General features: G+C 38.7%; 1 protein-coding gene across 2 annotated transcripts; it reads left to right on the top strand.

The window, feature by feature from the left end:
- Window positions 1–932: 932 nt before the first annotated feature.
- LOC309624704 (olfactory receptor 7G2-like) lies at window positions 933–11,825 on the top strand. 2 transcript variants are annotated; one of them, XM_082383097.1, is made up of 2 exons: window positions 933–2,840; window positions 7,867–11,825. In XM_082383097.1, exons 1-2 carry the CDS (start codon window positions 2,682–2,684, stop codon window positions 8,689–8,691), a joined length of 984 nt encoding a protein of 327 aa, XP_082239223.1. In that variant the 5' UTR covers window positions 933–2,681; the 3' UTR covers window positions 8,692–11,825. The 2 variants fall into 2 exon arrangements, with proteins under 2 accessions (XP_082239223.1, XP_082239222.1); XM_082383096.1 differs by lacking the exon at window positions 933–2,840 and adding an exon at window positions 3,058–5,309 and having other exon boundaries at window positions 6,491–11,825.
- Window positions 11,826–15,491: the final 3,666 nt, after the last annotated feature.

Genomic DNA, 15,491 nt, shown 5'->3' with positions numbered 1-15,491 from the left:
TCTACATGGTGAAACAGGCAGGGCTGGAGCAATCACTCGGCTCCAGCTGGGGCATGTGTGGAGGTAGTTGTGAGAAACTGACCAGCCACTCATGAAGTCTCAATCTGCCCTCTCTGCTCTGCGTTGGGACAAAGCAAGCAAGCATATGAGCACTTCTCACAAGCAGAGTCCAGGCTTTCTACAACCCTCCTGTTAGTGCCACTGGCTTTGCAAGCAGCCAAGCGGGCTCATCTTCTCTGTGCTGACCCCACGGCTGGGGCACCCAATACATGACTTGAACAGCTCACTCCCCAGGGAGCATCTCCACCCATGTAATCTCCCTTTCCTCTGAGTTCTTACACAGGGGCACAGGTCCTGACCTGACTGCTTCTCCTCCCCGCTTACCTGATTCCATGTGGATCTTTCTTACAGCTTTGGTTGTACAGGAGACTTCCTGCCAGTCTCTGGTTAGTTTTCAGTGAGAATTGTTTCAAGTGTAGATGTATTTTTGATGTGTCCATGGTGGGGAGGTAAATTCTGTGGCCTCCGACTCTGCCATCTTGATCTCCTGTGTTTCATTATCTTAAATAACAAGTACTTCACCAGGTACTAGGCTGTCTGCTAAGATGATTTTATTGATTAAAAATGTAGAGTCCCGGGCTTCCCTGGTGGCGCAGTGGTTGAGAACCTGCCTGCCAATGTAGGGGACACGGGTTCGAGCCCTGGTCTGGGAGGATCCCACATGCCGCAGAGCAACTGGGCCCGTGAGCCACAATTACTGAGCCTGCGCGTCTGGAGCCTGTGCTCCGCAGCGAGAGAGGCCGCGATAGTGAGAGGCCCGTGCACCGCGATGAAGAGTGGCCCCCGCTTGCCGCAACTGGAGAAAGCTCTCGTACAGAAACGAAGACCCAACACAGCCATAAATAAATAATTAATTAATTAAAAAAAAAAAAGTAGAGTCCCACAATTGTCAAGGCATTTCAGGTATCCAGACATACCTTTCTCAGTTTCCTTTTTCCCTCTTAAGGCTAACTTGGCCATTCTCTCCCTCTTCCTAGTACTGTAGTGATGCACTTGTCAAGCAGCATGGACAACGGTGGGGTAGATTTTATCTTCATCATCCCAGAATCCTAATTTGAACACACTGACAAATTGCTGCTTTTGAATATACATTTACAAGTAGCATATACAAGTAGCATATTCTAATGTTGATCTCAGGTGCTGAGTGTGGGCCCTGTTTTGATACTGTAATTTCTAGATACTCCTTTTGAGGTCAGAAATTAGAAGACCTTCAAAATCAGGGCAAGAATTTGCAACTTTATTCAGGTTAAAGTTTTTAAAAGGCAATTGATGGAATCTGATGAACCCTTCAGGATACCTAAATCTCTACTTCTCTAAGTTTGCATGCTGGTGGTATGAGTTCAGCCGCAAAGCCTGGAAACCTGAGTTCAAATCCCTTAAACACCTACCACTGGAGGGTCAAGTACTTTGGATCCATATCTTCACCTCACTTTATCTTTTCGTGAGCATAAATAGAAGGATTTTAGAAGCACCTGACTCATAGGTCAGCAGAGAAAATGAAATTAATTAGTATGAGAAAAGTGCTGAAAACTATGCCTGACAATAGAGCATTGCAAGTGTTAGTGATAGTGTGAACAGTTAATAATTATTATTGCATTTAATTTTATGATACCTGGTAATACCATTATTATTACAATGATTATAGATCGTGTTTGTGATAATAATCCTATAATGGGACAGGAATGGAAATGGGGAATTAAAAGGACAGATTTTGGTGATCCATTGAAAATGATGAGTTTGAATGGAGCCATGAACTTGAACTCCCAGAGCATTAGAAGAACATTGATGAGTCAGGCCCTCATTTTCCTCTTTAATTATGCTGGGTCTGCTCCAACACGTAAACAATTTGATTTTCTAGGCCCACAGTGATCTGTGCTCTAGAAGAGTGGTCGTCAAAGTAAAACCCAGACCAACACAGCAACATTTGGGAATATGTTAGAAAGGCAAATTTCCAGCCCCATGCCCAACCTCTGAATCTCATATTCTGAGTGTGGAGCCAAACATTTGGGTTTCGACAGATCCTTGAGTTTATTCTAATGCAAGGCACAGTTTGAGAAACTGCTGTAAACCCATATTTCATATGCTTGGTTTGGGTTTTCCTGCTTGCTGGTTTGAAGCTTTGGAGAATTCTCAGTGAATCAGCCATATGTTGTTCCCTATTTTTTTTTTAACTTTATTTTATTTTTTTTTAACATCTTTATTGAAGTATAATTGTTTTACAATGGTGTGTTAGTTTCTGCTTTATAACAAAGTGAATCAGCTATACATATACACATATCCCCGTATCTCCTCCCTCTTGAGTCTCCCTCCCGCCCTCCCTATCCCACCCCTCTAGGTGGTCACAAAGCACCGAGCTGATCTCCCTGTGCTATGCGACTGCTTTCAACTAGCTATCTATTTTACATGTTGTTCCCTATTTTATTCCTATTGTTTAGCACAATGTGGGAAAGTTCAAATTAATTTTGAGTGTAGGAGAGAGAAGGACAGAAAGATTAGAGGTTTAGGAAGTGAGAGAGACTGAGAGAAAGGCACAAGGCAAAGAAAAACATGAGGACCATTCACTTCAGTTTACTATACAGATATCACAGTTTTCTAAAGTAAGTGATTTGTGTACATCTGCTATGTGTCTTGTCACATGTATTTTTCCCAGCAGACTCATCCACAACATGGAATCAGAAAGCCAAACAGGCGTAGGAGAAGTTCTCCTCTTGGGCCTCTCAGAGGATCCAGAACTGCAGCCCCTCCTCTTTGGTCTATTCCTGACCATGTACCTGGTCACTGTGCTTGGGAACCTGTCCATCAGCCTCGCCGTCAGGTCTGACTCTCACCTCCACACCCCCATGTACTTCTCCCTCTCCCACCTGCCCTTCACTAACATCAGTTTCAGCACCACCACAGTCCTCAAGATGCTAGTGAACCTCCAGACACAAAGCAAATCCATCACGTATGCAGGGTGCCTAGCTCAGGTGAACCCAAGATCAGGGTTATTTCTATAGTGACTTTGTGGACAATGTTCTTAGGAGAATTTTAGTGTCAGAAAGAGAACAGGGTAGGGGAAGGAGTTGAGCAAGGGTGTCATTATAGCCAGAGCACTAGCCTCAGCTTAGGTTTTAGGTGTTCTTATAAAAAAAAATGGTATCTATATGAGGAGATGGATATGATAATTATATTGACCACAATGATAATTTCACTAAGCATGTATATCAAGTCAACATGGCTTACAACTTAAATATGTATTTTTTAAAATAAGCAGAGAGAAGAGCATATCATTCTCTTTGTGTCTCAGGGTGAGGCAATCAGCCAACACGAATTTGGGAAAGGTGAGGAATTTGTCAAATTAAGGTTAATTTTTTAAATTGTTTCTTTTCCTATGCAAAAGCTTTTCAGCTTGTAGCAGTCTACCTGTTTATTTTTGTTTTGTTGCCTTTATTTTTGATGTCACTTCCAAAAATTTATTGCCTACACCAGTGTCAAACAGCATAACCCCTATGTTTTGTTCAGGAGTTTTCCATTTCAGATCTTACATTTAATTCTTTAATCTATTCTGAGTTGACGTCTGTCATTGGTGTAAGACAGGAGTCCAGATTCATTATTTAATCCTCATTACCTGAAACAGCATCCTCTTCCCTAAGGACATAAATCAGCAGAGCCACTTGACTCCAGCCCACCTACCATTTTAAGTGTCAGATCTTTTGGTGCTACATGGAAAATTTAACCTTTTTTTGAGCCAGCTAAGGCTTTGTGTATTTTACCTAACATACATGTGTTTGAAATTTACTGCTGTTAAGATGTTCTTCAGTGATATTAAAATGCCATCTTGTCATAAGTTTATTTTTAAAATATATCTAGAAATATATAGCATAAGAAAATTCATACAGAAAAAGTTAGAATGAAAATAAATGATGAACACATGAAAATACTGAAGTCTTTAAAGAAAAATGTTTTTAAGTGAATATTAAGATGGAGCACCATCACATCTTAAATTATGGATGCAATCTCATGAGATCTACTAGATAATAGACAAAACTGCACACTAGTGCTTTCGGTGACATTGTATTTTTTTTTTTTAAACATCTTTATTGAAGTATAATTGCTTTACAATGGTGTGTTAGTTTCTGCTTTATAACAAAGTGAATCAGTTATACATATACATATGTTCCCATATCTCTTCCCTCTTGCATCTCCTTCCCTCCCACCCTCCCCATCCCACCCCTCTAGGTGGTCACAAAGCACCGAGCTGATCTCCCTGTGCTATGCAGCTGCTTCCCACTAGCTATCTATTTTACAGTTGGTAGTGTATATATGTCCATGACACTCTCTCACCCTGTTACATCTCACCCCTCCCCCTCCCCATATCCTCAAGTCCATTCTCTAGTAGGTCTGTGTCTTTAGGTGACATTGTATTTTATCACAACACAATTTTAAAATTAAAAAACATAATTCAATCCAAAGTTGCCTAAATGTGAAGGAAAATGTACATTGAATCTATTGTGTGAAAAATGGAAAACATGATTATGAAAGCCTAAAAAGAGAGTATGATGTCTGTTTATATTGAGCACAGTCACAATAGATCATAGGGAATAAATTGGATACTGCTGTATAAAATATAAAGAACAGGAATTAAGGAACAGGAAACATTCAGTGGCTCTAAAACTGAAATGCCCCTAAGTGTCTGAATTTTATAATATCTTAACTATATTCATAAATGTACTATTTGTATCTAATATATAAAATATGTTTTCACACAAAAATTGAAATCAGGCTTTCTGGTATTATTAATTTGAGATGCCTTTTTTTGTAATTTTATAAAAGGATCCAGGAGTTCATTAGAAGAGAAGTGTGTGTACATATGTGAAAGGTATGTAAAATGCAGGCGAGCATGAACAGGTGAAGAGAATGGGTAATGTATCCTTGCCTCACAAGTCAGGGATTAGTCATCATGAATTCCTTTCTTCTATAGTTTTGGTCTTTAATGATTTGACTGCTCAAGGATCAGAACGACATTAATAATATATGTCTAATGAGGAGCTTTGGATATTGACCCCCAGGGGAAAACGAGATACTCTAAAGAATCAACTTGTGACAACATTTCAACGGCTCTTGCCTAGTCAAAACAGGCACACCTTCCAGAGATAATCCTTAACTAGAATTTCATTGTCTCATTTGGTCTCTCTGCCCTTTCTGAGTACAGATCTGTCTTCAATATCCAGGTGTCATTTCAAGTTTCATCTCACACTGATGCCAGTCAGGTAAATTAATGCACATTAGATAATGTTTTTGTAATGAGACGAGGCGTTTTACTCCAAAGTCATCTATGGGAAGCAATGAGCAGAGTACATGTATGAAATGATCAGAACCCAGTGTCCCATGGGACTCCAGACAAATTATCTTCTTGGTGACAAATTCTCATATTTGTTTGTATCAATGCTCACCCAGTTCTCAGTCTGCTGGTCTAATATTTTCTCTAAAAATGGGGAAAAAATTTATCCTCCTGAGCAGAGATCTGCCCCTTCTCAAACATGATGACTGTTATAAAATTTTCTGACACTTACTTAAATTCTTCTTGTGGTTGTGGGGAAGGTGTTTTGTCAGCTTTCCCTTCATGCCCATTCCTGCTTCTTTAAACACCACTGCCCAGAAGTGTGTCTGCATTATCTCTGGACTTGGGCTATGAAATTACAGGGGAGAAAGTAGAGACACAGAGAAACAGCTAGCTGCCATCCCAGTACACCTGTTTCTCTTTATAAAATTGCCAAGTATTTAATATAAGAACAGCAGAGATAGTATAATAAATTTTAAAAATATAACCATCCTTCAACTTATTCTAGAATTTTCAAATGTTGACACTCTATCATATCAACTTCAGGTTTTTTAAAAAAATAAAGTAACAAAATAATACACACATACAAAAGCCCTCCCTTTCGCATGCCCTCAGTTGTTGTTCTCCCCTTCCTAGAGACAACATCACCTTGAATGTGGTGGTATCCCTCATGCATTGCTTTATGGTATATATGTGTTCAAAAAAATACATTGATAAAAGGAATCAACACAGCAGAATGGAGAAATAAAACATGATGTAACTTGCAGTGGAATACTCCCTGGTGATTAAAAATAATGAAGAGGGGTTAAATATAGCAACAATAGAGAAAAGTGAAATCACATAAGAATGCAAATTGTAAATGACATGCACTGTATGTTGAGTACTATGCTGGCTGCTCTGTCTCTGTTCATTTCTCATCATTGCAACATCCCGATGCAGCTTTATGATAGTTCCCATCATACAAATGAGGACACCAAATCTTCTCATACAATTGAACCATTTTCCCTATTCTCAAAGGAAGTGCTGGTCCTGGATTCAGTTCAGAGTGTTTGAGTCTAAGTAATACAGCAAATAATAAAGGCTGTCATGCCCACTTCCATCCCCCCCCAGGAGAACGAGGACCACTGCTTTACGGAGACAGTGCTGTAGGATGCCTGAATATTTTGTAAGTATCATATGTCTTCTTATCTTGTAATTCTCTGTCTTGCAAGGGTCAAAAATTGTTGCTATTTTCTTCGACTTTTGAGAAGCCTATGCATTTTGTTCTCTCTCTCATTTATCTTTTTTTAAAAAAAATCATATGCCTCCTATCACCTTAGGGGAAGAGGTCCCATTAGGATGAGACGGAGAATGTCATTGATATTTGCACACCTTCTCTTAGAATTAATTGTTAATGCAGGTGCGTTACATTTCATGAGGGAGTCTTATGAGCTCTAGTTTACAGGCAACATTTTCTAATATTTGCTCAGGTGCAGAGTGTATCCTTGGATAGATGCCATGACCTGCTATACAATATTTCATGCGTAGGGATGGACATAACACTGTAGGGAAGAGAAAAAATTTAGAGCATGGTCCTAGATTAAAATATTAAAATTTTAAAGGAAAATTGTAAAATCTGAGTGTTGGTTTAGGAATGGTAATTCTGTACTATCCAGCGATATTGACAATGATTGGTTAAGAGAGTCAACTCAGCAGTCAGATAATCTTAGCTCAGACTTAGTCTTTTCCACACACTGTGTATTTCATGTCCATGAGGTACCCTCACTTTACCTAAGTGTCCGCATGGATGAATGGAGTGATAGTACGATCTAACTCATCTGTAATTTGACAAGCCCTTCAGATGATTCTGCGGCAGGTCAAAGTTTAGGCATCATGCATTACAAAAGAGAGAGGATAACTTCATTCTCATTTTTCTTTTGCTTGAGGCCAGAAATATTTCTGAAGGAAACGCTGTGTCTTATTCTTTGTTTCAGCCTTAACACTTGGCACAGGTGTGATACCGAGTTGGTGACCAATCAAAATAATGGCCAATAAAGAGAGTAGAGGGAAGAGGAAATATGAGAGATGTTGACGGAGAGAAAAATTAGCAAAGGGACAGACTTGCATCGTCTTTTGTGTTCACAATAGGCACAGAGTTTTCTTTTTTATTTAAGCACAGTTTCAAAGTGTTAGCATATATGGCATTCATCTGGAGGGTATGTTAAAACTTAGATCGCTGGCCCTTACCTCCAGAGGTTATCAGCAGTACATCTGGAATGGCACCAAGGATTTGCATTTCTAGCAAGTTCTCAGTTGATGCTGGTGCTGCTCATCTGGGGAACATTCATTTCCTTTTCTTTTCACTCCATTTCCCCATCAGATTCACCGACAACATGGAACCCAGAAATCAAACAGACGTTTCAGAATTCCTCCTCCTGGGATTGACAGATGATCTAGAACTGCAGCCCTTCTTGTTCTGCCTGTTCCTAGCAATGTATCTGATCACTGTCTTAGGAAACCTGCTCATCATTCTGGCTGTTACCTGTGACTCCCACCTCCATACCCCCATGTACCTCTTCCTCTCAAACCTTTCCTTTACTGACATCTGTATAAGCACAACTGCGATCCCGAAGATGCTGGTAAACATCCAGGCAGAGATACAGCACATCACTTACATAGGCTGCCTGACCCAGATTGGCTTTGTCCTGGTTTTTGTTGGTTTAGAAAATTTTCTCCTTGCGGCAATGGCCTATGACCGCTATGTGGCCATTTGTCACCCCCTGAGGTACACGGTCCTCATCATCCCCCGATTTTGTGTTCTGCTGATTCTACTCTCACTTTTCATCAGCACAGTGCTTGGCCTGCTCCTCAGTCTGATGGTATTGCGGCTGTCCTTCTGCAAGGACCTGGAAATCCCTCACTTCTTCTGTGAACTTGCTCAGGTCATCAAGCTGGCCTGTTCTGATACCCTCATGAATAACATCTTGATATATACCGTGGCTAGCCTGTTTTGTGGCGTTCCCCTCTCTGGGATCATTTTTTCTTATACTCAAATTGTCCCCTTTGTTTTGAGAATGCCATCAGCAGGGACAAAGCTTAAAGCTTTTTCCACCTGTGGGTCTCACCTTGCAGTTGTGTCCTTATTCTATGGGACACTTTTTGGAGTTTACATTAGTTCTGTGGTTACTGACTCACTCAGGAAGACTGCAGTGGCTTCAGTTATGTACATTGTAGTTCCTCAGATGATGAATCCTTTTATCTACAGCCTGAGAAACAAGGACATGAAGAGAGCCTTGAGGAAACTTATTAGTAGGATACCTTCTTTCCCGTGATCGTGCCCTCTACTTTGGACTTGAGTTTCTAGAACGAGGCAAGGGATTAGGAATCCTGGGTGAGCCATAATGTCTGATACTTTCATTAACAAATTCTTCTAAAACAGCCAACAGCAGAATTTCCAAGTTAACTTTAACTTGAGGTTGACACCAGATTTTGCTTTTTGTTCAGCCATATGCTGTTTGACACATATTTTCAATTCTTCAATTCAATTTCTTTGCTCAGTTTCCATAGAAGTAGAGCCTGAAGCAAGGGTTCTAGTTTTTACAAATTTTTTGCATCACTCTCAGAATAAGGAATATTGCCAAAATTATTAGGAAAGGAAGTACTGTGGCAAGGCTGTGGTCATATCTAGAGACTAACTTCCACCTGATCCATGGTGGGGCCATATGATTTGCACCCCAGAGTTAGGTCTATAGTGGAGTAAGAGATCTTACCTTTTCCACACCTACTTATTAATGAATTAGATTGAGGAACATAAGTATCTACTATAGTCAGTTTCATTATCTATGAAATGTGTCGGTGGTTTGAAAAGTGAGATATTTGAATTCCATTAGTGAGGAAGCCTTCAGTTCTAATAAGAAAAAGAATCTCTAACTCTAATATGTCCAAACAACAAAGAGAGTTATCTTTCATAACAAGGTCTTCATAAGTAAGAAATGTATGTAAACCAGGGAGTAGGAATTCATTCAGTCCTGCATGTGTTGTTTTGTCCTGGGACTGGTTTTCCTCAGGGTCACCAGTGGTGTTGCCAGATGAAGATGTCATGTATGGACATGATTTCCAGAGACAGAACCCTGGTTGTCCTTCTTTGAGTCAGGTAATTATAGAATTTTCCATGGAGTCAACTAGAATATATTTCTGTAATGGGTTGTATAGTGGCCCTAAAAACAATTTGTCCACATCTTATTTCTTATAACCTATTAATATTATATGATTAAAAAGGTGGATGTTGTAATCAACTATAATGGAATAGAATTAGAAAAACAGTGAGTGTTACTTATTTTGAATTAGAGTCTTTGTAGAAGATGAGTTTATCCCAGATTGGCTGAACATGTCCTAAATATAATCCATGTATCCTAATAAGCTAGACAGAAATGGAAATGACACAAAGAAAAGGAGAAGGTAATGCAACCATTGTGACTGAAATTGGATTTATGCAGCCAGCAGTTGATTTCCAGCATTTGATCATTGTTTTCAGCTTTATTGAGATATCATTGACATATGAACTGTAAGATTATGCTGTACAGTTTGTTGATTAGATACATTAACATATTCAAAATGATTACCACCATAAAATTAGCTAAAAACCTCTGTTCTGTTACATAATTAAGACTTCTTTTGTGGTGAGACTATTTAAAATCTCTTCTCTTGGCAATATTCAAGTATACAATATATCATTTTTAGCTATATTTTCATCATGCTGTACAAATTAGATTCTTGAACTTAATCTTATAACTGGAAGTTTTTACCCTTGACCAGCATCTCCCATTTCCTCCAGCTCTGTGATAACCACCATACTACTTTCTGTTTCTATGATTTTTGACTTTTTAGTTTGATGGAGTTACTTGTGTTTTTGGTGTCATATCCAAAAAACCATTGCCAAGGCCAATATCAAAGTGTTTTTCTCAACATTTTCTTCTAAAAGTTTTAGGGATTCAGACCTTATGTTTACATCTTTAATCGATTTTGAGATAGTTTTTGCAAGTGGTGTAGGATTGGGGTCAAGATTCATTTTGCTGTATGTGGTTATTCAGTGTTCCCCAAACCATTTATTGAACAGACTACTCTTTCCCCATTGAGTATTCTTGGTGCCCTTGTCATATATTAGTTGACCATATGTGCGTGGGCTTATTTCTGGGTTCTTCGTTCTGTTCCATTGGTCTAGGTATGTGTGTTTGTACCAGTACTGTGATGTTTTGATTACTATAGCTTTGTAATATAGTTTGAAATCAGGATGTGCAAGGCATCCAGCACTGTTCCTTCTCAAGAATGCTTTGGAAATTCAGGGTCTTTTACCATTTTAATTGTTTTTAAGTTTACAGCTCAGAGGTGTTAAATATATTCACACTGTGTGTTTATATCACCATCATCAATCCATAGAACTCATCATCTCACAGAACTGAAATATGTGCCTATTAACAGTAACTCTGTAATCACTCTTGACCCCAGACCCTGGAAACCTCATTCTAATTTGTGTGGCTGTGAATTTGACTATTCTAGGAACCTCATGTTAGTAGAATCATACATTATTTGTCCTTTTGCAACTGGCTTATTTCACTTAGCATTATGTCTTCAAAGTTCATACAAGTTGTAGGATGTATCAGAGTTTCCTTTCTTTTTAAAACTGAATAATGTCCCATTGTATGTATATACCATGTTTTACTTATCCATTCATCAGTTGATGGACACTTGTGCTGCTTCCACGTTTTGTTTATTGTGCATAATGCTGCTTGACCATAGGTATATAAACAACTTTTCAAGTCCCTGCCTTCATTTCTTTTGGGAATATATCCAGAAGTGAAATTACTAGGTAATATAATTCTACTTTTAATTTTTTGAGGAAATAGCATACTGTTTCTTTTTCTTTTTAACATCTTTATTGGAGAATAATTGCTTTACAAGCATGTATTACTTTCTGCTTTATAACAAAGTGAATCAGCTATACATATACATATATCACCATATCTCCTCCCTCTTGTGTCTCCCTCCCACCCTCCCTATCCCACCCCTCTAGGTGGTCTTAAAGCACCAAGCTGATCTCCCTGTGCTATGCAGCTGCTTTCCACTAGCTATCTAGTTTACATTTGTTAGTATATACAAGTCCATGCCACTCTCTCACTTCGTCCCAGCTTACCCTTCCCCCTCCCTGTGTCCTCAAGTCCATTCTCTACGTCTGCATCTTTATTCCTGTCCTGACATACTGTTTTAGATAGTAACTTCACTGTTTTATGTTCCCACCAACAATGCACAGGGATTCCAATTTCTCCACATCGTTGCCAACACTTGTTTTTTCCCTCTTCGTCCTCTTCTCCCCATTCTCCTCCCCCTCTCCCTTCTCCTTCCCCTCTTCCTCCTGCCTCTTCCTCCTTTTTCTTCTCCTCCTTCCCCTTCTCCTACTCCTCCTTCTCCTTCTCCTTCTCCTTCTCCTTCTCCTTCTCCTTGTTCTTCTTCTTCTTCTTCTTCTTCTTCTTCTTCTTCTTCTTCTTCTTCTTCTTCTTCTTCTTCTTCTTCCTTTTTTTATAATAACCACCCCAATGCTTATCTCATTGTGGGTTTTATTTACATTTTCTCAATGAGTAGTTATGTTGAGCATCTTTTCATATGCATGTGGCCATTTGTATATCTTCTCTGGAAGAAGTCTATGCAAGTCTTTTGCCTAATTTTTAATCATTTTTTTCTTTTTCTTGTTGAGTTGTAGAAGTTCATTATGTTTTGGGGATATGAATCCATTATCATCTTATTTCTAAAGTGCTTGAATTTATCCCTCTTTTCATTTTCGAACTGTGATTTTTTTGGTCTTATTTAAGAAATGATTGACTCTCCAATTTTATATTTTCCTATATTGTTTTGTAAACATTTCAGGCTTTGGTACTTTGGAATAATTTTTGAGTATGCTGTAATATAGAATCAAATTTCACTTTTTCTCATATAGGTAAAAATAATTTCAGCACTATTTACCAAATGGTCATATTTGTTCCCTGCAATGACACATTGTCATAAAGAAAGTGTCCAATGCCTCCTGTGTTCTAAATATAATGTGCATATAGTTGAGGGCTTAATTGGCACTATATTTCTATCTGTTCAAGAACCAGACCATTTTAGTTACTATTGCTCCATATCTTGATATTTGGTAAAGCAAATAGTCCACTTTGTGCTTATATGCCAGTAAATCCAACATTTTTTCTCCATTGCTCTTTCATGTAAATTTCAAAATCATCCTCTCAAATATTAACATCTCAGACTCTGCATTAAATCTTCAAAAATATTTGAGAAAAATTGAGACCTCTGTGATATTGCATGTAGCTCTCCAAAATTAGAATATTCTTTCCATTTATTTAGCTCTTCCATTGTGTTCTTCAGTATAATTCTATAATGTGCTTTCACATTTTTTCTAGAATTCTTCTCAGGTATTTATGTGATGTTCTATTAAAAATGTCTTTTAGAAATCACACTTTCTAAATGAATGTTTTGCAATGACATGCAATTGATACTGTATAGGGATTTTGACTCCAGCTACCTTGATACATTCTAATGATCTTTGTAATAAATGACCTATAGAATTTTGGCCTTCTCTTTACCTAGATGCTAATATTATCTGCTAATGGTTACACTTAAAATTTTTTTTTAAATTGAAGTATAGTGGATTTACAATGTTGTGCTAATTTCTGCTGTGTAGCAAAGTGATTCAGTTATATATACATTCTTTTTATAGTCTCTTTTATTATGGTTTATCACAGGATATTGTATATGGTTCTTTATGCTATGCAATAGAGCTTGTTGTTTATCCATTCTATATATAATAGTTTGTATCTGCTAACCCCAAAATCCCACTCCATCCCTTCCCCATCTTTCCTCCACCTTGGCAACCACAAGTCTGTTCTCTGTATCTGTGAGTCTGTTTCTGTTTCCCAGATAAGTTCATTTGTGTCGTATTTTAGATTCCACATATAAGTGGTTACACGTTTTTATTTGTTCACAATAATTCAAACTTACACTATATTATTTGAGTGAAAATAGTGTTAATCAGCATCTGTTATATTGTTCTTGATTTAAAGGGAATGTTTTGACAGAAAGAGACTCATAAACAGAGAGAACAAACTGGTGGTTGCCAGAGAGGAGGGTGGGATGGGGACTGGCAAAATAGGTGAAGGGGATTAAGAGATACAAACTTCCAGTTAGAAAATAAATATGTTATGAAGATGTAATATACAGCATGGAGAATATGGGCAAGAGTATTTTACTCACTTTGAATGGTGACAGATGGTAACTAGACTTACTGTGGAGATCATAATTTAATGTGAAAAAGTATCAAATCACTGTGTTTTACACCTGAAACTAATATAACACCGTGTGTCACTTATAATTAAATTAAAAGCTAAAAATAAAAAGAGGGACAGTTTTGAGTGTTTGACCATAAATTATTTCATTTACTGTAGATTATCTGAAATGCTGTTTCTTGAGTTAAGGTCATTTCTTCTATTTTCATTTCACTGTTTCATTATCAAGGAAGAGTGTTTCATTTTACTCAAATGCTTTTCCTCCATCTATCGAGAAAGTCATTTGTTTCATTTGCTCTTTATCTGTAAATGTGCCAAATCATACTCGAGTTCTAATATTTATTTATTTATTCACTCATTCATTCATTCATTCAACAAATATTAATCGAGGGCTTACTGTTGCCAGGCCCTGTTTTTAGTGCTGACAGTGGAGCAGTGCACAATGAGATGGAAATCCCAGTGCCCAGACAGTGAGGGAAAGGTGAAAAATAAGAGAGGGATGCCTCACTAAAATGGAATCCGGAGGCCAGCGGGGGAGCTCTCACGCAGTAGTACACAAAATTAATTATAGGAAGAATTGTCAATTACAGACACTAACAGAAGAATCATCCACAGGAAAGAATCATCAATTTCAGACCCTTATAAAAATAGGTGTACATTGCCTCTCCTACAAGAAATTGACCAACTCAGCAACACAGCCAATGAGAAACTGTCATCACCCTGAACTCTCATTTTCTACAATGGACTTTCATTCAAAACAACCCCTCCCAAATCCCTCCCTTTTCTCTGTAAAATAAACTTCCTTTCCTTCTATTGTTCGCCTTGCCTATAGCTTTTGCTATAGCATGCTTGCCCTAATTGCACTGCTCTGCTATTCTCAACTAAACTCTTTTTTTGATAGTAAAATAACTTTTATTTTTAAGCTCAAAAGGGGAAACAGGTGACATACAAGAGAGATACTGTGAAGGACAATGTGATGTGCCAATCTTATTCGCTTTGAGGAAGGAAGCAATCATTACTCCAGAGGCAGAGAGTGCAGCTGGCAGACAGCCCTTTACTGTCAGCTCCCTTTGGGCAACCTGTCAGAAGAGAGCCACTGCACCCAAAGTCACTCCTTTTTGCCAAGGTTGCATCTATGACTGATTAGTACAGGTGTTTTTTTGTTTGTTTGTTTGTTTTTTAATTATTATTTATTTGTTTATTTATTTATGGCTGTGTTGGGTCTTCGTTTCTGTGCGAGGGCTTTCTCCAGTTGCGGCAAGCGGGGGCCACTCTTCATCGCGGTGCGCGGGCCTCTCACTATCGCGGCCTCTCTTGTTGCGGAGCACAGGCTCCAGACGCGCAGGCTCAGTAGTTGTGGCTCACAGGCCCAGTCGCTCTGCGGCATGTGGGATCTTCCCAGACCAGGGCACGAACCCGTGTACCCTGCATCGGCAGGCAGATTCTCAACCACTGCGCCACCAGGGAAGCCCAGTACAGGTGTTTAAAGGCCTTGCTCTCTTGCCCCAAATTGGAACAACTCTGAAGGGACATTCCAGCCGTAACCCCCCTGCTGAGTCTGTGGAGCTTGACCCCGGGACCCCACTGCACCTCACTTGCTTTCTCTGCCCAATCTTACTTTTCTTATTTTAAAACATCTTTATTTGAGTATAATTGCTATACAATGGTGTCTTAGTTTCTGCTTTATAACAAAGTGAATCAGCTATACATATACATAAATCCCCATATCTTCTCCCACTTGCGTCTCCCTCCCACCCTCCCTATCCCACTCCTCTAGGTGGTCACAAAGCACCGAGCTG

This window comes from Balaenoptera borealis, assembly GCF_965194805.1.
Source record: "Balaenoptera borealis genome assembly, chromosome: 2".
Taxonomy (NCBI): Eukaryota; Metazoa; Chordata; class Mammalia; order Artiodactyla; family Balaenopteridae; genus Balaenoptera; species Balaenoptera borealis.
The sequence above is the reverse complement of the archived record's forward strand: the minus strand, read 5'-3'. Positions and strand labels throughout refer to the sequence as shown.